The sequence below is a fragment of the Bombina bombina genome, chromosome 6 (assembly GCF_027579735.1).
Source record: "Bombina bombina isolate aBomBom1 chromosome 6, aBomBom1.pri, whole genome shotgun sequence".
Lineage (NCBI taxonomy): Eukaryota > Metazoa > Chordata > Amphibia > Anura > Bombinatoridae > Bombina > Bombina bombina.
In genome coordinates, this window is record NC_069504.1 from 749,712,507 (window position 1) to 749,736,176 (window position 23,670).

At 38.9% G+C, this 23,670-nt stretch overlaps 1 protein-coding gene across 1 annotated transcript in view; it reads left to right on the top strand.

The window, feature by feature from the left end:
• Positions 1-23,670, top strand: part of RAVER1 (ribonucleoprotein, PTB binding 1) — an 89,526-nt gene that overhangs the window by 23,727 nt on the left and 42,129 nt on the right. The window contains 3 exon segments of the mRNA XM_053719414.1: positions 1,662-1,749; positions 1,919-2,037; positions 2,159-2,201. Of these exon segments, the coding sequence (XP_053575389.1) occupies positions 1,662-1,749; positions 1,919-2,037; positions 2,159-2,201 (250 nt within the window).

The window sequence follows — 23,670 nt, forward strand, 5'->3', positions numbered from 1 at the left end:
AAAAGAGGCTGCTTCTAGGGTGGTAACTAGCCATAGAACAAGCTATTATGCTATTGTTCGTTCCCAGGTTGAGCGCTTCTCTCTTTTTATTTATGATTTTTAAATCATGTGTGAGTGCCACTAAATTTATATATGATTTTAAATAATGGTTTTCATTTTAGATTAAAGGGACACTGAACCCAAATTTTATTTCTTTCATGATTCAGATAGAGCAGGCAATTTTAAGCAACTTTCTAATTTTGCTCCTATTTTTTCTTCATTCTAAAGAAGGCATCTAAGCTTTTTTTGGTTCAGACCTCTGGACAGCTTTTTTTTTTTTAATTATTGGTGGATGAATTTATGCACCAGTCAGCAAGGACAACCCAGGTTGTTCACCAAAAATGGGCCGGCGTCTAAACTTACATTCTTGCATTTCAAATAAAGATACTAAGAGAATGAAGAAAATTTGATAATAGGAGTAAATTAGAAAGTTGCCTTAAAATGTCATGCTCTATCTGAATCATGAGAGAAAAAAAATTTGGGTTCAGTGTCCCTTTAACTATTTTATTTTTCCAGTTATATCGAACCATTACTGATTTGGTTATATATAATTAGATATGCATATAGTGCACCTCCACCAATTTTTATTTCAATGATCTATCAAGTTTTAATAGGTTAATCATTCATATTTGATCAACTTTTCAGCTGTACTTTACTGGAAGGAAAACAATAATTACCATAACAATTCTAAAACTAAAGGAAAAAATAACGATTACCTTTAAAAAAAATAATAAAAAATAGTTTTATGTAACTAAAACAAACATTTTTAAAGGGACAAAGTCAAAATTAAACTTTCACAATTTAGAGAGGACATGCAATTTTCCAACTTCTCATCTGATTGGCTTTGGTAGCCATTGTTGAAAAGCATACATAGTTAGGCTGAGAAGCAATGCACTAATGTGAGCTAGCTGCTTGTCACTGCCTCACCCAATGTGTTCTGGTAGGCCCCAGTAGAGCATTGCTCTCCTTCAACAAAGGATACCAATAGAATTAAGCAAATTTGATAATATAAGTCAATCTGAAATTTGAAAATTGTATTCTCTCTCGCTGGTTTTCAAACCATTTTGAGTATTTCTAAACTGGAGCACATGTGAAATAATCGTCTGCCTAATAATAAACCTGATTATTTGACCTGCTCTCATCCACAATGATCCTGAAAACCTGGCCTGTTGGGGAGACCTGAGGACAGTTTTAAAAACCAGTGCTCTATCTGAAACCCCAAAGTTCTTTTCATTATTATGCCCCTCTTAAGGTCTATTTCTCAACTCTGTTAGTAGAATATTTTTGCTGTGAAGGGGCATGTTATTTCTGCAGACACAAATTTAGTTTTGAGAACTACAAAACCAATAATATGATATCTTCCAAGACTGGGGAAGAAAAAATCCCCAAATAATCTGATGGAAACCTTAATGGATTAATGGAATTAATTTACTAAATTAAACATTCTAGCCATGAATATATAGCATCTTGCTATAAAATTATAATCTATAATTTCAGTGTCAAACTTTAGATTATAATGTATCTTGAATAGAAACTATCTTTAGATCAAATTATTTAATTAAAAAATAAATCTGTTTATAGCATATCTGTGCATAGTTCAGAACATTGATTTTTCCTTTCAGGTGTCCCTCCTTGGGGAGCCCCCCAGAGACGGAAATTCTGGTCATTTCATGAGTTACCATGCCAAAATCCCTAGCACAGGATCATTAGGTAAGTACAGAAACAGTTTCCATTAACCTTTACAAACTCTTAATAAATGAATAATTTGTAGTATTGATAGCAAATCTAGTGTGAAATGGGGAAGGGCATTACTTGCTGCACTACCAAGTAATATAGGGCACTTTTTTTTTTTTTTTTTTTTTTTTTTTTCTTCTCTAAGGGTCGTCAAATAAGCAAGTTCCTTACAAACCAAAACCCTTGGGCAACAGGAACCATCCTCTTTCCATGCAGGATTCTATGTTGACTCCCTCTGATGGCTACCAGTTTGAATACCCACAGGTAAAGGTGACTAGATTAAGTGGGGTTTTTTTTTTTTTCTTCTTCCACAATGAAGTTATATCTACTTGTATATAAACAATACCCTCCCCCCCATTCTCTTCATCTAATTTTTTTGTTTTAGGAGCTGCCTCCTCAAAGGTATTCACAGAACAGAGACCATAACCGTGCCCACCATGGGAACTTATGAAATCTAGACCTAAGGTATGTGAGCTGTAGAGGATAAAGTTGTGTATGTGCCTATTGTACAGTTAAAGCACAGGAAATGTATTTGGCTTGAAAATGGATGTCCTATTAAAAGTGTATGCTGTGAGGGCCTAGTATTTCAACAACATTCCAGCTCAGAGTATGGTCAGTTAAGACTTAATTTGTGTCATACAAGCTACTGTGGACTCTGAGGTGGTGTTTGAATACTGGTGCATTGGCCCATTACAGCATATCTGCCTATGCTGTTGAAAAACAGTAATTACTTTTTTTTTTTCCACTAGAAGAATTTTTGCTAATGGAAGTATATTGCAATAATACTTCCTTTTAAAAAATGAAATGCAGCCATGCACATTTTTGACCTTTTTTCTATTCCTTTTAACATTGTAATATTATGTCATTGGTTCGATTCTCTGGTGACCTATTTATAAATGTCCCTGATTTGGTCTCAGCAGAGAAGGGAACCTAGGTTACAACATGGTGGCACATATTGCTTTATGGAAATTTAACCCCCCCCCAACATTTAAATAACAAATACAGCCTCTTCTAAGGTTAATCATTTTTGTTTTGAATATATCATTCTATCTTACATTTTAGGGTGTTATGTTCCAGACCTCTATCTTATCACCACACATTATTAAAGCACTTCTGTGTAAAAGTTTTTACTCCTTAATCAGTCAATAAAGTGAATGTAAACTTTCATAAATGAGTGGCCGGTTTTTAAAAATATTAAAAACAGTGTCACTTTCATTCATGATAGTTTACATTTCAGCGGTTTTGTTAAAATACTTTTTCTTCTTGCAAGCCGGAGCATCCATTTTCCCCAGCTCGTCTCTTCTTACGTGGGCAATGATGAATCCGGCTTCCCCCCCCTAGAGCAAACATTGCCTGAGGTCATGCTGTGATTGAAGGATGTCGGATTCGTGCTGTGGGCGGGAGAATCGCTGCTCCGGCTTGCAAGAAGAGAAGGTATAATATAAATATACCAAGATATCGCAAAGAAAATAAAATGTGAAATAAATGTGATAGCACAATCATACAGTAAAAATATTAAATAAAAGTTCATAAATAAGGATATGTTCGCTCTCTTTGGAGTTTCCAGCCTTTCGGGGTCTTCCGTGTGCTCTCAAAAGAAAAGAAACAAAATGCACAACATAGTGTAACTCTGTAACCACTTTTAGGAAAATATGATACACTTGTTCACGAGTGATTGCTCACATTTGTTGGAGCTTTAACCAAGCTCAGGGAAATGCGCACATCCACTTTATACTGGTGGGTAAACGGTTACTCTCACGCAGATATGATAAAATATGGTATTTATTAAAAACATATAAAAGCGTCACAAATGCACAACAAGCACCCTTTACAGAGGATAAATGAGCAACAATATATAAGTTAATACTCAGAAGAGCAGTCCCAAACACTGGATGGATGTGGATAGAGAAGCAGAAACTTAACCGCTAGACCGTCCACCCTTAGTTACCAGTAGGAATCACTCCTCCCCCAGGTGTATAGGAAAATGTAAAGACGCACTGCTGAGATTAGCATAAACAGTTCTGAGGTACGTTTCTCTGGATCAGCTTTTTCAAGGAATGAAGTGTGCATGTCCATGTTCCCTTTTATACCTCAGTGTGTTGACAAACCGGAAATCGAGGAAGCAGAGTCCTCCATGTTGAAAGAGGGCATTATATCCCAATGGTCAAGAATACTATCTTCTTATGCTGCAAGTCAGACACTGTCCTTACAGTAAGTCGATAGTGATTAATGTCCTCTTTATCATATTAAATACACGGCAGTTAAGGAGAAATTCACAATTCATTATGATGTATACCTATACAAATGTCAGATTTCTGTGAAACATCCTATTACATTAATAACAAATCTAATGACTAATAAGGGTCATATTGATGTATACCTATACAAATGTCAGATTTCTGTGAAACATCCTATTACATTAATAACAAATCTAATGACTAATAAGGGTCATATTGATGTGTACCTATACAAATGTCGAATTTCTGTGAAACATCCTATTACATTCATCACAGACAAATCTAATGACTCCTACGGGTCATACTAATATACATCAGTACCATCGTGACACAACCTGAATCTCGCTAATTCTACTGACACCTGTCTGCAACTAAAACAATATCCCATTCTTACGGTTATACATGCCCAGTACCTAAAGGGTATGAGAATATATGATGCTTGATAATTGCAAATATCGCTGCATCCTAAGGGTAATGTGACCAATCAACTCTCATCCCAATTAACAGGGTACTACAGATCTACAATGTGTGCACAAGATGTATCAATATATGCTGAACCACCCCCTCTGATCAGACTGTCACGACTTCACCTATGGGAATATACACAGACACCCATTATGTGATACATATATAATATTCACTGGAAGTGGTGTATTTCAAAATCTTTATTCAGTCCGTTGGGTATGAAGCTGTCCATAGTGTGTATCCACTTCATCTCCAATCGTCCCAAATAATTTTGTACATCTCCTCCCTTCCAACCTTGTTCCACTTTCCTTATGCCTATAAATTCCAGGTCACTTATTCTCCTATTGTGTTTCTTATCAAAATGTCCTGACACTGTGTGATTTTGATACCCTTTCTCAATGTTATAGATATGTTCATTCAATCTAGTTTTCAAAAGTCTAGAGGTGCGTCCTATAAAAAATCGGATCACACTAGCAGCGTAGCATGTAAATTACATTTCTGCTGTTACAAGTGATAAACTGATATCATAACTCTTTTTATGATCTGCTGAGTGGAATTTGTTGCATAACTTAGGTGCTTTTTTCATGCGTTTCCATGCATTACAAAATTGGCATCTTCTAAACCCCATTTGGGACGGAAGAAGCCAATTTTTTGTAGATTTAGTATCGCCATACCCTTTTAGTGCCATAAGAGAGTTGTAACTTCAATTTGGGAACTTTTTTAAACATCACATTCGGGCCATCACCTAGAAACTCGACAAGACCTGAGTCTCTGGAAAGAATAGAGAAATTTTCAGCACATTGAGTGAAGACAAAAACCCAATGTCGAGAAAAACAGCACCATTACTGAGGTTAACATCCAGAAATGATATATTTTCTCTGGAAAAGCTGAAGGTAAATTTGAGATTAGCATTGTTAGAATTTAAATCTACAAATTCTGTCAGATCTTTATCAACTCCATTCCAGAGTAAAAGCATATAGTCTATGAAACGTGTATAATAGATAATATGCTGTTTGAAAGGATTAGTAATGTTAAACAATTTCTTGTCCTCAAAATCCTCTAAATAGAGATTCGCATACGAGGGGGCAAATTTTGCCCCCATCGCAGTGCCTCTCTGTTGTAAGAAGAACATACCATCAAAAATAAAATAATTATGATATAACAAGAACTCGGTTAACTGTAACATAAAATCAATCAAAGTTAAATCATAATTAGAATACTTGCGTAGCATAGTTTTCATTGCCACTAAACCCTGGTCATGCGGTATACACGAGTAAAGTGACACAGCGTCAATTGTTACAAAATTGTAATCTGTGTCACATTTAAACTCATGCAGCAGGTGTGAAGGGCTCACATCTTATTCTTAAGGAGCCCTTACACACCTGAATGTTAGCTCTGATGAAGTGCCCAATAGGGCAGGAAACGCGTCGGCGGTAATCAGATCTGTGTTCACTGTGCCTTTTTTGTTTTTTCTTATTCGTGGAACACTAATAAAGATGAAGTTTTAATCTATATCATCAGCCTTTCTGTTTTTCTCGACATTGGGTTTTTGTCTTCACCCAAGGTGCTGAAAATTTCTCTACTGATTTATTCAGGGGCTTTGCAGGAGAGCCCTTCTCAACACCTGAGAGGACAGCCGGGACGCTGTTTGGATTTTTTGCAGTGTCTGAATGTGTTGCATCTGATTCCACGTAAGGAAAGAGGATATGGTGATTTTGTTTACCTGAATCTCATCCACAACCGGATACTAATCCTTGGATTAAGTGAGTTTGATTTATATTCTTATATCTGCTGGTATATCTGTCTTATCTTTACTTACATATATCGATGAGTCTTGCATGTGTAAGGGGTTAACGGATCTTCCAAGTGGTTGCAACATATTGATACAGGACTACAATAACCGTTTCTTATTGGATAAAGCAATACGTTTTTTCTTTCATGTAATTGGCAAGAGTCCATGAGCTAGTGACATATGGGATATACAATCCTACCAGGAGGGGCAAAGTTTCCCAAACCTCAAAATGCCTATAAATATACCCCTCACCACACCCACAATTCAGTTTTACAAACTTTGCCTCCTATGGAGGTGGTGAAGTAAGTTTGTGCTAAGATTTCTACGTTGATATGCGCTTCTCAGCATTGTTGAAGCCCGATTCCTCTCAGAGTCCAGCCAATGTCAGAGGGACGTGAAGGGAGTATCACCTATTGAATATGATGATTTCCCTAACGGGGGTCTTTTTCATGGGTTCTCTGTTATCGGTCGTAGAGATTCATCTCCTACCTCCCTTTTCAGATAGACGATATATTCTCAAATTTACCATTACCTCTACTAAAGAACTGTTTTAGTAATGGTTTGGCTATTTGTGGATGGGTGTCTTTTGGTAAGTATGGTTTTATTACTTAAGACACTCTCAGCTATGGTTTGGCACTTTATGCAATTTATATAAAGTTCTAAATATATGTATTGTACTTATATTTGCCATGAGTCAGGTTCATGTATTTCCTTCTGCAGTTTCATATTTGGGAATATAAACACTTTTTTTTTAAGAAATTTGTTTCTTACCTGGGGTTTAGTCTTTTTAAATTTTGACTACTTTTTTGCGGGTATTAGGCCCGCGGGTGCATCAAATATTAGACTTTATTGGGTCATTTTTGGCGCGAACTTCTTTGGCGTGGGAAATTACGTTTTTTGACGCAACTTCGTCATTTCCGGCGTCATACGTGACATCGAGACCTTTCACACGGCGGCGTCATTAGTGACGCAAGTGTGTCATTTCCGGTCATTTTTGGCGCCAAAAAAGTTTGTTACGTTGTGCGTCATACTTGGCGCCAATTTTTTCATTATTTCAACACCCCGTTCATGTTTGCCTCCTGCTTTCTTCTATCAAGAGGCCTATACTTTCTTCTGTTAAGTGTGATCAGTCCACGGGTCATCATTACTTCTGGGATATTACTCCTCCCCAACAGGAAGTGCAAGAGGATTCACCCAGCAGAGCTGCATATAGCTCCTCCCCTCTACGTCACTCCCAGTCATTCTCTTGCACCCAACGACTAGATAGGATGTGTGAGAGGACTATGGTGATTATACTTAGTTTTATATCTTCAATCAAAAGTTGTTATTTTAAAATAGCACCGGAGTGTGTTATTATCTCTCTGGCAGAGTTTGAAGAAGAATCTACCAGAGTTTTTGTTATGATTTTAGCCGGAGTAGTTAAGATCATATTGCTGTTTCTCGGCCATCTGAGGAGAGGTAAACTTCAGATCAGGGGACAGCGGGCAGATGAATCTGCATAGAGGTATGTAGCAGTTTTTATTTTCTGACAATGGAATTGATGAGAAAATCCTGCCATACCGATATAATGTCATGTATGTATACTTTACACTTCAGTATTCTGGGGAATGGTACTTCACTAGAATTACACTGTAAGAAATACATAAAGCTGTTTAATAACTAGAGATTATGTTTAACGTTTTTGCTGGAATGTAAAATCGTTTTCATTTACTGAGGTACTGAGTGAATAAATGTTTGGGCACTATATTTCCACTTGGCAGTTGCTTAATCTGTTTTCTGACAGTTTCTGTTCTCCCTCACTGCTGTGTGTGAGGGGGAGGGGCCGTTTTTTGGCGCTTTTACTACACATCAAATATTTCAGTCAGCAACTCATTGTATTCCCTGCATGATCCGGTTCATCTCTACAGAGCTCAGGGGTCTTCAAAACTTATTTTGAGGGAGGTAATTTCTCTCAGCAGAGCTGTGAGAATTATAGTTTGACTGAGATAAAAAACGTTTATTCTGTAATTTGTTTCCTGCTTTCAGAATTTATCTTTGCTAATGGGATTAAACCTTTGCTAAAGTTGTGTTATTTACAAGGATTGAGGCTATAACTGTTTCAATTTATTAATTTTCAACTGTCATAGATCTTCTGTGCTTCTTAAAGGCACAGTACGTTTTAATATTATTCTAATTGAATTGTATTTCCAAGTTACAAGTTTGCTAGTGTGTTAAACATGTCTGATTCAGAGGATGATACCTGTGTCATTTGTTGCAATGCCAAAGTGGAGCCCAATAGAAATTTATGTACTAACTGTATTGATGCTACTTTAAATAAAAGTCAATCTGTACAAATTGAACAAATTTCACCAAACAACGAGGGGAGAGTTATGCCGACTAACTCGCCTCACGTGTCAGTACCTACATCTCCCGCTCAGAGGGAGGTGCGTGATATTGTAGCGCCGAGTACATCTGGGCGGCCATTACAAATCACATTACAGGATATGGCTACTGTTATGACTGAGGTTTTGGCTAAATTACCAGAGCTAAGAGGTAAGCGTGATCACTCTGGGGTGAGAACAGAGTGCGCTGATAATATTAGGGGCCATGTCAGACACTGCGTCACAGGTGGCAGAACATGAGGACGGAGAGCTTCATTCTGTGGGTGACGGTTCTGATCCAAACAGACTGGATTCAGATATTTCAAATTTTAAATTTAAACTGGAAAACCTCCGTGTATTACTAGGGAGGTGTTAACGGCTCTGAATGATTGTAACACAGTTGCAATACCAGAGAAAATGTGTAGGTTGGATAAATATTTTGCGGTACCGACGAGTACTGAGGTTTTTCCTATACCTAAGAGACTTACTGAAATTGTTACTAAGGAGTGGGATAGACCCGGTGTGCCGTTCTCACCCCCTCCGATATTTAGAAAAATGTTTCCAATAGACGCCACCACAAGGGACTTATGGCAAACGGTCCCTAAGGTGGAGGGAGCAGTTTCTACCTTAGCTAAGCGTACCACTATCCCGGTGGAGGATAGCTGTGCTTTTTCAGATCCAATGGATAAAAAATTAGAGGGTTACCTTAAGAAAATGTTTGTTCAACAAGGTTTTATATTGCAACCCCTTGCATGCATTGCGCCGATCACGGCTGCAGCGGCATTCTGGATTGAGTCTCTGGAAGAGAACATTGGTTCAGCTACTCTGGACGACATTACGGACAGGCTTAGAGTCCTTAAACTAGCTAATTCATTCATTTCGGAGGCCGTAGTACATCTTACTAAACTTACGGCGAAGAATTCAGGATTCGCCATTCAGGCACGCAGGGCGCTGTGGCTAAAATCCTGGTCAGCTGATGTTACTTCTAAGTCTAAATTGCTTAATATACCTTTCAAAGGGCAGACCTTATTCGGGCCCGGGTTGAAAGAGATTATTGCTGACATTACAGGAGGTAAAGGCCATGCCCTGCCTCAGGACAAAGCCAAAGCCAAGACTAGACAGTCTAATTTTCGTTCCTTTCGTAATTTCAAAGCAGGAGCAGCATCAACTACCTCTGCACCAAAACAGGAAGGAGCTGTTGCTCGCTACAGACAAGGCTGGAAACCTAACCAGTCCTGGAACAAGGGCAAGCAGACTAGGAAACCTGCTGCTGCCCCTAAAACAGCATGAATTGAGGGCCCCCGATCCGGGATCGGATCTAGTGGGGGGCAGACTTTCTCTCTTCGCCCAGGCTTGGGCAAGAGATGTTCAGGATCCCTGGGCGCTAGAGATAATATCTCAGGGATACCTTCTGGACTTCAAATACTCTCCTCCAAGAGAGAGATTTCATCTGTCAAGATTGTCAACAATCCAGACAAAGAAAGAGGCGTTTCTACGCTGCGTACAAGAGCTCTTGTTAATGGGAGTAATCCATCCAGTTCCACGATCGGAACAGGGACAGGGGTTTTACTCAAATCTGTTTGTGGTTCCCAAAAAAGAGGGAACTTTCAGACCAATCCTGGACTTAAAGATCCTAAACAAATTCCTAAGAGTTCCATCGTTCAAGATGGAGACTATTCGGACAATTTTACCTATGATCCAAGAGGGTCAGTACATGACCACTGTAGATTTAAAAGATGCTTACCTTCACATACCGATTCACAAAGATCATTATCGGTACCTAAGGTTTGCCTTCCTAGACAGGCATTACCAGTTTGTGGCTCTTCCATTCGGATTGGCTACAGCTCCAAGAATCTTCACAAAGGTTCTGGGTGCTCTTCTGGCGGTACTAAGACCGTGGGGAATCTCGGTAGCTCCATTCCTAGACGACATTCTGATACAAGCTTCAAGCTTTCAAACTGCCAAGTCTCATACAGAGTTAGTGCTGGCATTTCTAAGGTCACATGGATGGAAGGTGAACGAAAAGAAAAGTTCACCTCGTTCCACTCACAAGAGTTCCCTTCCTGGGGACTCTTATAGATTCTGTAGAAATGAAGATTTACCTGACAGAGGACAGGCTAACAAGACTTCAAAGTGCTTGCCGCACCCTTCATTCCATTCAACACCCGTCAGTGGCTCAATGCATGGAGGTAATCGGCTTAATGGTAGCGGCAATGGACATAGTACCCTTTGCACGCTTACACCTCAGACCACTGCAACTGTGCATGCTAAGTCAGTGGAATGGGGATTACTCAGACTTATCCCCTTCTCTGAATCTGGATCAAGAGACCAGAAATTCTCTTCTATGGTGGCTTTCTCGGCCACATCTGTCCAGGGGGATGCCATTCAGCAGACCAGACTGGACAATTGTAACAACAGACGCCAGCCTTCTAGGTTGGGGTGCCGTCTGGAATTCTCTGAAGGCTCAGGGACAATGGAGTCAGGAGGAGAGTCTCCTGCCAATAACATTCTGGAATTGAGAGCAGTTCTCAATGCCCTCCTGGCTTGGCCCCAGTTGACAACTCGGGGGGTTCATCAGGTTTTCAGTCGGACAACATCACAACTGTAGCTTACATCAACCATCAGGGAGGGACAAGAAGCTCCCCAGCTATGATGGAAGTATCAAAGATAATTCGCTGGGCAGAGTCTCACTCTTGCCACCTGTCGGCAATCCACATCCCGGGAGTGGAGAACTGGGAGGCGGATTTCTTAAGTCGTCAGACTTTTCATCCGGGGGAGTGGGAACTTCATCCGGAGGTCTTTGCCCAAATACTTCGACGTTGGGGCAAACCAGAGATAGATCTCATGGCGTCTCGACAGAACGCCAAGCTTCCTCGTTACGGGTCCAGATCCAGGGATCCAGGAGCAGTCCTGATAGATGCTCTGACAGCACCTTGGGACTTCAGGATGGCTTACGTGTTTCCACCCTTCCCGTTACTTCCTCGATTGATTGCCAGAATCAAACAAGAGAGAGCATCAGTGATTCTAATAGCACCTGCGTGGCCACGCAGGACTTGGTATGCAGACCTGGTGGACTTGTCATCCTGTCCACCTTGGTCTCTACCTCTGAAACAGGACCTTCTGATACAGGGTCCCTTCAAACATCAAAATCTAACTTCTCTGAAGCTGACTGCTTGGAAATTGAACGCTTGATTTTATCAAGACGTGGGTTTTCTGAGTCAGTTATTGATACCTTAATACAGGCTAGGAAACCTGTTACCAGAAAGATTTACCATAAGATATGGCGTAAATACCTATATTGGTGTGAATCCAAAGGTTACTCTTGGAGTAAGGTTAGGATTCCTAGGATATTGTCTTTTCTACAAGAAGGTTTAGAAAAGGGTTTATCTGCTAGTTCATTAAAGGGACAGATCTCAGCTCTGTCCATTCTGTTACACAAACGTCTGTCAGAAGTTCCTGACGTCCAGGCTTTTTGTCAGGCTTTGGCCAGGATTAAGCCTGTGTTTAAAACTGTTGCTCCACCATGGAGTTTAAACCTTGTTCTTAATGTTTTACAGGGCGTTCCGTTTGAACCCCTTCATTCCATTGATATGAAGTTGTTATCTTGGAAAGTTCTATTTTTAATGGCTATTTCCTCGGCTCGAAGAGTCTCTGAATTATCAGCCTTACATTGTGATTCTCCTTATTTGATTTTTCATTCGGATAAGGTAGTCCTGCGTACTAAACCTGGGTTCTTACCTAAGGTAGTTACTAACAGGAATATCAATCAAGAGATTGTTGTTCCTTCTTTATGCCCAAATCCTTCTTCAAAGAAGGAACGTCTACTGCACAACCTGGATGTAGTCCGTGCTCTAAAATTTTACTTACAGGCAACTAAGGAATTTCGACAAACGTCTTCTCTGTTTGTCATTTACTCTGGGCAGAGGAGAGGTCAAAAAGCTTCCGCTACCTCTCTTTCTTTTTGGCTTCGTAGCATAATTCGTTTAGCTTATGAGACTGCTGGACAGCAGCCTCCTGAAAGAATTACAGCTCATTCTACTAGAGCTGTGGCTTCCACTTGGGCCTTCAAGAATGAGGCCTCTGTTGAACAGATTTGCAAGGCTGCAACTTGGTCTTCGCTTCATACTTTTTCCAAATTTTCCAAATTTGACACTTTTGCTTCATCGGAGGCTATTTTTGGGAGAAAGGTTCTTCAGGCAGTGGTTCCTTCTGTATAAAGAGCCTGCCTATCCCTCCCGTCATCCGTGTACTTTTGCTTTGGTATTGGTATCCCAGAAGTAATGATGACCCGTGGACTGATCACACTTAACAGAAGAAAACATAATTTATGCTTACCTGATAAATTCCTTTCTTCTGTAGTGTGATCAGTCCACGGCCCGCCCTGTTTTTAAGGCAGGTAAATATTTTTTAATTTATACTCCAGTCACCACTTCACCCTTGGCTTTTCCTTTCTCGTTGGTCCTTGGTCGAATGACTGGGAGTGACGTAGAGGGGAGGAGCTATATGCAGCTCTGCTGGGTGAATCCTCTTGCACTTCCTGTTGGGGAGGAGTAATATCCCAGAAGTAATGATGACCCGTGGACTGATCACTCTACAGAAGAAAGGAATTTATCAGGTAAGCATAAATTATGTTGTTTGCATTTTTTCCCATTCCTGAAACTATCATTTAAGGAAATAGATAATTTTGCTTTATGTTTTTTCTTTTACATTGAGCAAGATGTCCCAATCCGATCCAGTCTCTGCTGGAACATTGCTGCCTGACGTCGGTTCTACCAAAGCTAAGTGCATTTGTTGCAAAATTGTAGAAATTATTCCACCGAATGTCATTTGTAATAGTTGTCATGATAAACTTTTACATGCAGATAGTGTTTCTATCAGTAATAGTACATTGCCAGTTGCAGTTCCTTCAACTTCTAATGTGCATGATATACCTGTAAATTTCAAAGAATTTGTTTCTGAATCTATTATGAAGGCTTTGTCTGCATTTCCACCTTCTAATAAACGTAAAAGGTCTTTTAAAACTTCTCATTTAGCTGATGAAATTTTAAATGACCAACAACATAATAATTCATCCTCTTCTGATGAGGATCTATCTGAAACAGAAGATCCTTCCTCAGATATTGACACTGACAAATCTACTTATTTATTTAAAATGGAGTATATGCGTTCTTTATTAAAAGAAGTGTTAATTACTTTGGATATTGAGGTAACCAGTCCTATTGACGTTCAGTCTAATAAACGTTTAAATGCTGTTTTTAAACCTCCTGTGGTTTCCCCAGGTGTTTTTCCCATTCCTGAGGCTATTTCTGATATGATTTCTAGGGAATGGAATAAGCCAGGTACTTCCTTTGTTCCTTCAAGGTTTAAGAGATTGTATCCTTTATCAGCAAAATCTATAGAGTTTTGGGAAAAAATCCCCAAAGTTGATGGGACTATTTCTACTCTTGCTAAACGTACCACTATTCCTATGGAAGATAGCACTTCCTTTAAGGATCCTTTAGATAGGAAGCTTGAATCTTATCTAAGGAAGGCCTATTTATATTCAGGTCATCTTCTCAGACCTGCTATTTCTTTGGGTGATGTTGCGGCCGCATCAACTTTCTGGTTGGAAAATTTAGCGCAACATGAATTGGATTCTGACATATCTAGCATTGTTCGCTTACTGCAACATGCTAATCATTTTATTTGTGATGCATTTTTTATATTATCAAAATTGATGTTAGATCCATGTCTTTAGCTGTATTAGCTAGAAGAGCTTTGTGGCTTAAATCTTGGAATGCTGATATGACATCTAAATCTAGATTACTATCTCTTTCTTTCCAAGGTAATAATTTATTTGGTTCTCAGTTGGATTCTATTATTTCAACTATCACTGGAGGAAAAGGAGTTTTTTTGCCTCAGGATAAAAAAACCTAAGGGTAAATCTAAGGCTTCTAACAGTTTTCGTTCCTTTCGTCAGAATAAGGAACAAAAACTCAATCCTCCTCTCAAGGAATCTGCTTCCAGTTGGAAGCCTTCCTAAAATTGGAATAAATCCAAGCCATTTAGGAAACCAAAGTCTGCCCCTAAATCCGCATGAAGGTGCGGCCCTCATTTCAGCTCAGCTGGTAGGGGGCAGATTAAGGTTTTTCAATGATTTTTGGATAAAATCTGTCCAAAATCATTGGATTCAGAGCATTGTCTCTCAAGGGTATCGAATAGGATTCAAAGTAAGACCTCCTGTGAGATTTTTTTTCTCTCACACATTCCTGTAAATCCAGTAAAAGCTCAGGCTTTTCTGAAGTGTGTTTCAGATCTGGAGTCTTCAGGGGTAATCATGCCAGTTCCTCTTCAGGAACAAGGTTTGGGGTTTTATTCAAACCTATTCATTGTACCAAAGAGAGAAAATTTGTTCAGACCAGTTCTGGATCTGAAAATTTTGAATCGTTATGTAAGAGTACCAACTTTCAAGATGGTGACTATAAGGACTATTCTGCCTTTTGTTCAGCAAGGACATTATATGTCCACAATAGACTTGCAGGATGCATACCTTCATATTCTGATTCATCCAGAACACTATCGGTTTCTGAGATTCTCTTTTCTAGACAAGCATTACCAATTTGTTGCTCTTCCATTTGGCCTAGCAACAGCTCCAAGAATCTTTTCAAAGGTTCTGGGTGCCCTACTATCTGTAATCAGAGAACAGGGTATTGCGGTGTTTCCTTATTTGGACGATATCTTGGTACTAGCTCAGTCTTTACATACTGCAGAATCTCACATGAATCAACTAGTGTTGTTTCTTCGGATACATGGTTGGAGGATCAATTTACCAAAAAGTTTCTTGATTCCTCAGACAAGGGTCACCTTTTTAGGTTTCCAGATAGATTGTGTCCATGACTCTGTCTCTAACAGACAAGAGACGTTTAAAATTGGTTGCAGCCTGCCGGCGCCTTCAGTCTCAGTCATTCCCTTCAGTGGCTATGTGCATGGAAGTTTTTTAGGTCTCGTGACTGCAGCATCGGATGCAATCCCCTTTGCTCGTTTTCACATGAGACCTAAATCTATGTAACGATGATAGGACACCAGATATTGCGCCCATATGGGGAATTATAGATGTAATGATTTTTCCAGTTGGCCATGTACAAATTGGCATAACTGGGTGCAAATCTGGTACCCATCACCGTGCCACCTACTTGAAGATAGTAATCATTATTGAACCAGAAATTTGTCTCAAGGATGATTTTGATGCCTTCCAAAATAAACTCAAGTTGTTTAGAATCTAGTGTTACCTCATTTTTAAGTTTTTTCCTTACTGATGAAATCCCAAGGTCTTTGTCAATCGTATATAGTGATGTAACATCGCTGGTTACTAGCCACCACTCATAGTTCCACTTAATTCTTTCTAGGTGATTCAGAATACTAATGGTATCCTTAAAATACGACTTGGTCTCTTTAATATATACTTGCAGGAATTGGTCTATGTATGCCGAAAGATTACTAGTGAGAGAGTTCACCCCCGATACAATAGGTCTACCCGGGGGGTTATGTAAATCCTTGTGAATCTTTGTCAATACATAGAATGTAGGTGTTTTAGGGAATTTATTATTAATGAATGAGTATTCTATTTTTATTTAGAATGTTCTCATTCAGGCCTTTTTTTCTAGGGATTTCTCTAATCTTTTTTTTTTTATAGTTTAGGACCGGATTTGAATTTAACTTTCTGTTAAGTATTGGTGTCATCAAGCTGTCTGTGACACTCCGTATCATATTTAATCTTGTCCATTATCACAGTCCCTCCGCTCTTGTCCGCGGGCTTGATCACTATCTTACCATTACCCTTGAGTTCTAATAGCGCTGATTGTTCCGTACTAGTCAAGTTAGATTTATAGTTAATTTTCAAATTCTTTATGTCCCTATGGACCAATTCCAGGAAGGTTTCCATAGGTGCTGATTTGCATTGTGTGGGGTTAAAAGAGGATTTATTATGACCTTCCTGCGGACAAGGGTGGAGGGACTGTGATAATGGATAAGATTAAAAATGATACGGAGTGTCAGACAGCTTGATGAAACTAATACATACAAAAAGTTAAATTCAAATCCGGTCCTAAACTATAAAAAATTTTTTTTGAGAAATTCCTAGAAAAAGGTCTGAAGGAGGACATTCTAAATAAAAAAGAATACTCATTCATTAATAATTCCCTAAAACACCTACATTCTATGTATTGCCAAAGATTCACAAGGATTTACATAACCCCCCCCCCCCCCCGGGTAGACCTATTGTATCGGGGGTGAACTCTCTCTCACTAGTAATCTTTCGGCATACATAGACCAATTCCTGCAAGTATATATTAAAGAGACCAAGTCGCATTTGAAGGATAACATTAGTATTCTGAATCGCCTAGAAAGAATTAAGTGGAACTATGAGTGGTGGCTAGTAACCAGCGATGTTACATCACTATATACGATTATTGACGAAGACCTTGGGATTTCATCACTAAGGAAAATACTTAAAAATGAGGTAACACTAGACTCTAAACAACTTGAGTTTATTTTGGAAGGCATCAAAATCATCCTTGAGACAAATTATTTCTGGTTCAATAATGATTACTATATTCAAGTAGGTGGCACGGCGATGGGCACCAGATTTGTGCCCAGTTATGCCAATTTGTACATGGCCAACTGGGAAAATCAGTACATCTATAATTCCCCATGGGCGCAATATCTGGTGTCCTATCATCGTTACATAGACTATTTGTTTCTCATTTGGTCAGGTAGTGAGAATCAACTATTGGAATTTATGGAACATCTGAAATTGAATGAATTTAAAGTAGCCCTTACTTGGAATTACAGTAGAACTAAGGTAGATTTTTTTTTTTTGGATCTAGAGATCTATGTAGAGAATGGCATATTAATATCAAAACATTTTTTTTAAGAGCATAGATGTTAACTATATTAGTCTTGATAGTAGTGATGCACCGAAATGGAAATTCTGGACCGAATCCGAAAATCCGGGATGCACTTGGCCGAAAGCCGAAACTGATACCGAAAATGTATTTTTTCAAATTTATTTATTTTTGCATAATTAGAGCCAATAAAAAAGCCCACACTTTTATTGAAAGTAACACACTAAAATTGGACAAAAAGATCTTAAAACAATAATATGCTACACAATAATTTTACCAAGAAAAAAAAAAAAACAGGCAAAAAATGCCATTTTCGGCCAAAATGTTTCTGGAACCAAAATTTTGGTGCATCCCTACTTAAAACAATTATAAATATCAATATACTGTATTATTCTTCATTTAGTTCTATGTAACAGAATCATATTTAACAGGTTTGTTTTTACCAATTATCCAAATAAAGTATAGTCCTAGAAAACTCATTATATGCAGAACAGTAAGTCAAGTAATGAACTTAAAGAGCAGCTCTAGGCTAGCATCAAATTTGAAACATGCTACACAATAATTTTTCCGAAAATAACAGGCAAAAAAACCGAAAACCGAAATAGCCAAAAATGCAATTTTCGGCCGAAACTTTCTGCGGCCGAAATTTCGGTGCATCCCTACTTGATAGTTGTCATCAGAAATATTGGTTAAAAAATGTAGCGAAAGGTCAATTTGTCTGGCTGAGGCGTAATTGCAAAGACAAAGAAGTATATCAAATACAATGGAAAATTTTGAAAGAACGTGTTTTTAGAAAAGGATTATTCCAATACATTCTTAGAAGAAAAAATAGAAGTAACAAACCTAGATAGAGTTGAACTATTAAAGTATAAGACCAAAAATAATAAAATGGGAGATATGAGCAATAATCTAGCCAACAGGCTGATTTTCCAGCACACAAAGCAATGAATTAAGGGACATAATTCATTAAACACTGGGGTATTCTTTCCAGAGACTCAGGTCTTGTCGAGTTTCTAGGTGATGGCCCGAATGTGATGTTTAAAAAAGTTCCCAATTTGAAGTTACAACTCTCTTATGGCATTAAAGGGGTATGTGATACTAAATCTACAAAGAATTTGCTTCTTCCATCCCAAATGGGGTTTAGAAGATGCCAATTTTGTAATGCATGCAAACGCATGGGAAAAAAGCACCTAAATTATGCAACAAATTCCACTCAGCATATCATAAAGAGTTATGATATCAATCAGTTTATCACTTGTAACAGCAAAAATGTCATTTACATGCTACGCTGCTCGTGTGATCTGATTTATATAGGACGTACCTCTAGACTTTTGAAAACTAGATTGAATGAACATACCTAACATTGAGAAAGGGTATCAAAATCGGTGTCTGCACATTTTGATAAGAAACGCAATAGAATAAGTGACCTGGAATTTCTAAGCATAAGGAAAGTGGAACAAGGTTGGAAGGGAGGAGATGTACAAAATTATTTGGGACGATTGGAGATGAAGTGGATACACACTATGGACAGCTTCATACCCAACGGACTGAATAAAGATTTTGAAATACACCACTTCCTGTGAATATTATATATGTATCACATAATGGGTGTCTGTGTATATTCCCATAGGTGAAGTCGTGACAGTCTGATCAGAGGGGGTGGTTCAGCATATATTGATGCATCTTGTGCACTCATTGTAGATCTGTAGTACCCTGTTAATTGGGATAAGTTGATTGGTCACATTACCCTTAAGATGCGATTATTTGCAATTATCAAGCATCATATATTCTCATACCCTTTAGGTACTGGGCACGTATAAACGTAAGAATGGGATATTGTTTTAGTTGCAGACAGGTGTCGGTAGAAATTAGCAAGATTCAGGTTGTGTCACGATGGTACTGATGTATATTAGTATGACCCGTAGGCGTCATTAGATTTGTCTGTGATGAATGTAATAGGATGTGTCACAGAAATTTGACATTTGTATAGGTATACATCATAATCAATTGTGTATTTATAATGATAAAGAGGACATTAATCACTATCGACTTACTGTAAGGACAGTGTCTGACTTGCAGCATAAGAAGATAGTATTCTTGATCGTTGGGATATAATGCCCTCTTTCAACATGGAGGACTCTGCTTCCTCGATTTCCGGTTTGTCAACACACTGAGGTATAAAAGGGAACATGGACATGCACACTTCATTCCTTGAAAAAGCTGATCCAGAGAAACGTTCCTCGGAACTGTTTATGCTAATCTCAGCAGTGCGTCTTTACATTTGCCTATACACCTGGGGGAGGAGCGATTCCTACTGGTAACTAAGGGTGGATGGTCTAGCGGTTACGTTTCTGCTTCTCTATCCACATCCATCCAGTGTTTGGGACTGCTCTTCTGAGTATTAACTTACATATTGTTGCTCATTTATCCTCTGTAAAGGGTGCTTGTTGTGCATTTGTGACGCTTTTATATGTTTTTAAATAAATACCATATTTTATCATATCTGCGTGAGAGTAACGGTTTACCCACCAGTATAAAGTGGATGTGCGCATTTCCCTGAGCTTGGTTAAAGCTCCAACAAATGAATAATCACTCATGAACAAAGGTATCATATTTTCCTAAAAGTGGTTACAGAGTTACACTATGTTGTGCATTTTGTTTCTTTTCTTTTGAGAGCACACGGAAGACCCCGAAAGGCTGGAAACTCCAAAGAGAGTGAACATATCCTTATTTATGAACTTTTATTTAATATTTTTATTGTAAGAAGAGAAGGTAAGTATTTTAACAAAACCGCTGAAATGTAAACTTTCATGAATGAAAGTGCACCTGTTTTTTAATATTTTTAAAAACCAGGCATTTTTATTTGAACTTTTACCTTCTCCTTAAGTTCAAAATTCTTGTACTGTATTTCTAGAGAAAACTTATTACATTGACATTGTGAAAATTGGTTAACGTTCTTGTTCTGTTTCCTATATCTTGGAGATGGCACTACAGATGCAATAAAGTACAGTTAAAGGGACATTAAACAGTTTGTGTTTTTATTTATAAACACTATCATTTTATATTGCCATCTCAAACTTTAAAATATACTTTCTCTTGTAAGGTGTATCCAGTCCATGGATTCATCCATTACTTGTGGGATATTCTCCTTCCCAACAGGAAGCTGTAAGAGGAAACCCGCAGCAGATATATCTATATATCTCTCCTCCCCCTAACTGCCACTCCCAGTCATTCTCTTGCAGCTCTCGACAAGAAAGGAAGTATAAAGAGATGTGTGGTGATTTAGTGTAGTTTATCTTCAATCAAAAGTTTGTTATTTTTAAAAGGTACTGGCGTTGTACTGTTTTTACCTCAGGCAGAAATTAGAAGAAGAGTTCTGCCTGAGGTTTTTGATGATCTTAGCAGGTTGTAACTAAGGTCCACTGCTGTTCTCACACATAACTGAAGAGTATGGGAAAACTTCAGCTGGGGGAATGGCCTGCAGAATTATCTGCCTGAGGTATGTTCAGTTTATTTATTTTTTCTAGAGAGATCAGGTCTAGAAAATGCTGACAGTGCCTGATATATTTAAGGTAAGCCTGATTACAGTGATTTAACAAACTACTGGGATCATGCTTGCAGTAAAGGGTAATATTCATGTTACTTGCTCTTATTACTTGGTATGTAAAACGTTTGCATGAAATATAAAAAAACGTTTTTTACTAAGGGTGATAAATCTTTATTTGGGGCCTAGTTTTCCACATGGCTGACTAGATTTCTCCTAGGAATAGTTATTTATGGCCCTTTCACTTTGAGTGCATGGTGGGAGGGGCCTATTTTCACGCTCTAATTGCGCAGTAGTTTTTACATTCTGAGACATCCAGCTTCCCTGAAGGAGTCCCCTGACATATAGGACCTCTGTAAAGGGTTTTTGTGCCTACAAAAGTCGTTTTATGGGCAGGTAAGAGCCACAGTAGAGCTGTGGCAGTTTGCTTGTGACTGTTTATAACGGTTTTACAGTTTTTCTAATTCGTTTTTGACCCTGAGGGGTTAATCATCCATTTGCAAGTAGGTGCATTGCTACTTTAGTCTATTATACACACTGTAAAAGTTTCGTAGAGTTTACTGCTTTTTTTTCACTGTATTTGCAGTTTATGTGATTTTTTTTTTATTTTTTCCTTAAAGGCACAGTACCGTTTTTTTTTTTTTTTTTTATATTCTGCTTTTTCACATTTATTAAAGTGTTTTCCAAGCTTGCTGGTCTCATTACTAGTCTGTTAAACATGTCTGACATAGAGGAAACTCCTTGTTCATTATGTTTAGAAGCCATTGTGGAACCCCCTCTTAGAATGTGTACCAAATGCACTGATCTTACTATAAATTTTAAAGACCATATTCTGGCTTTAAAAGATTTATCACCAGAGGAAATTGACAAGGGGGATGTTATGCCGACTAACTCTCCCCACGTGTCAGAACCTATAACTCCCGCTCAGCGGACGCCAAGTACATCTAGCGCGCCCATTGCGTATACCTTACAAGACATGGCGGCAGTTATGAATCATACCCTTACAGAGGTATTGTCCAAACTGCCAGGGTTACAAGGAAAGCAAGACAGCTCTGGGGCTAGAACAAAAACAGAGCTCTCTGACGCTTTAGTAGCTATGTCTGATATACCCTAACAATGTGCAGAAGCCGAAGCAGGAGAGCTTCGATCTGTGGGTGATTTTTCTGATTCAGGGAAGACACTTCAACCTGATTCTTATATGTCTACATTTAACTTTAAGCTTGAACACCTCCGCGTGTTGCTCAGGGAGGTTTTAGCAACTCTGGATGACTGTGACGCCATTGTAGTCCCAGAGAAATTGTGTAAGTTGGATAAATACTATGCAGTGCCTGTTTACACTGATGTTTTTCCAATCCCTAAGAGGTTTTCAGAAATTATTACTAAGGAATGGGATAGACCAGGTGTACAGTTCTCTCCCCCTCCTGTTTTTAAAAAGATGTTCCCTATAGATGCCGCTATACGGGACTTGTGGCAGACGGTCCCTAAGGTGGAGGAAGCAGTCTCTACCCTGGCGAAGTGTACAACTATCCCGGTTGAGGACAGTTGTGCTTTTCTAGATCCAATGGACAAAAAATTAGAGGGTTACCTTAAGAAAAATTTTATTCAAAAAGGTTTTATTCTTCAGCCTCTTGCATGCATTGCCCCTGTCACTGCTGCTGCGGCTTTCTGGTTTGAGTCTCTAGAAGAGGCTCTACAGGTAGAAACCCCGTTGGATGATATCTTTGACAAGCTTAAAGCTCTTAAGCTAGCCAATTCATTTGTTTCTGACGCCGTTGTTCATTTAACCAAGCTAACGGCTAAAAACTCAGGTTTTGCTATTCAGGCGCGTAGGGCGCTATGGCTTAAATCCTAGTCAGCTGACGTTACTTCAAAGTCTAAGCTTCTCAACATTCCCTTCAAGGGGCAGACCCTATGCGGGCCTGGACTGAAGGAGATCATTTCTGATATTACTGGAAGATAAGGTCACGCCCTTCCTCAGGATAGGTCCAACAAATTAAGGACCAAACAGACTAATTTTCGTTCCTTTCGAAACTTCAAGAGTGGCGCAGCTTCAACTTCCTCTACTAAACAGGGAAATTTTGCCCAGTCCAAGCCGGTCTGGAGACCTAACCAGACCTGGAACAAAGGAAAGCAGGCCAAAAAACCTGCTGCTGCCTCTAAAACAGCATGAAGGATCAGCCCCTGATCCGGAAACGGATCTAGTAGGGGGCAGACTTTCTCTTTTCGCCCAGGCTTGGACAAGAGATGTCCAGGATTCCTGGGCGTTAGAAATTGTGTCCCAGGGATATCTTCTGGACTTCAAAACTTCCTCCCCAAAAGGGAGATTTTATCTCTCACAATTCTCTGCAAACAAGATAAAGAGAGAGGCATTCTTAGATTGTGTTCAAGACCTCCTAGTTATGGGAGTGATCCACCCAGTTCCAAAGGAGGAACAGGGGCAAGGCTTCTATTCAAATCTGTTTGTAGTTCCCAAGAAAGAGGGAACCTTCAGACCAATCTTAGATCTCAAGATCCTAAACAAATATCTCAGGGTCCCATCCTTCAAGATGGAGACTATTCGAACCATCCTACCTATGATCCAGGAGGGTCAATATATGACTACCGTGGACTTAAAGGA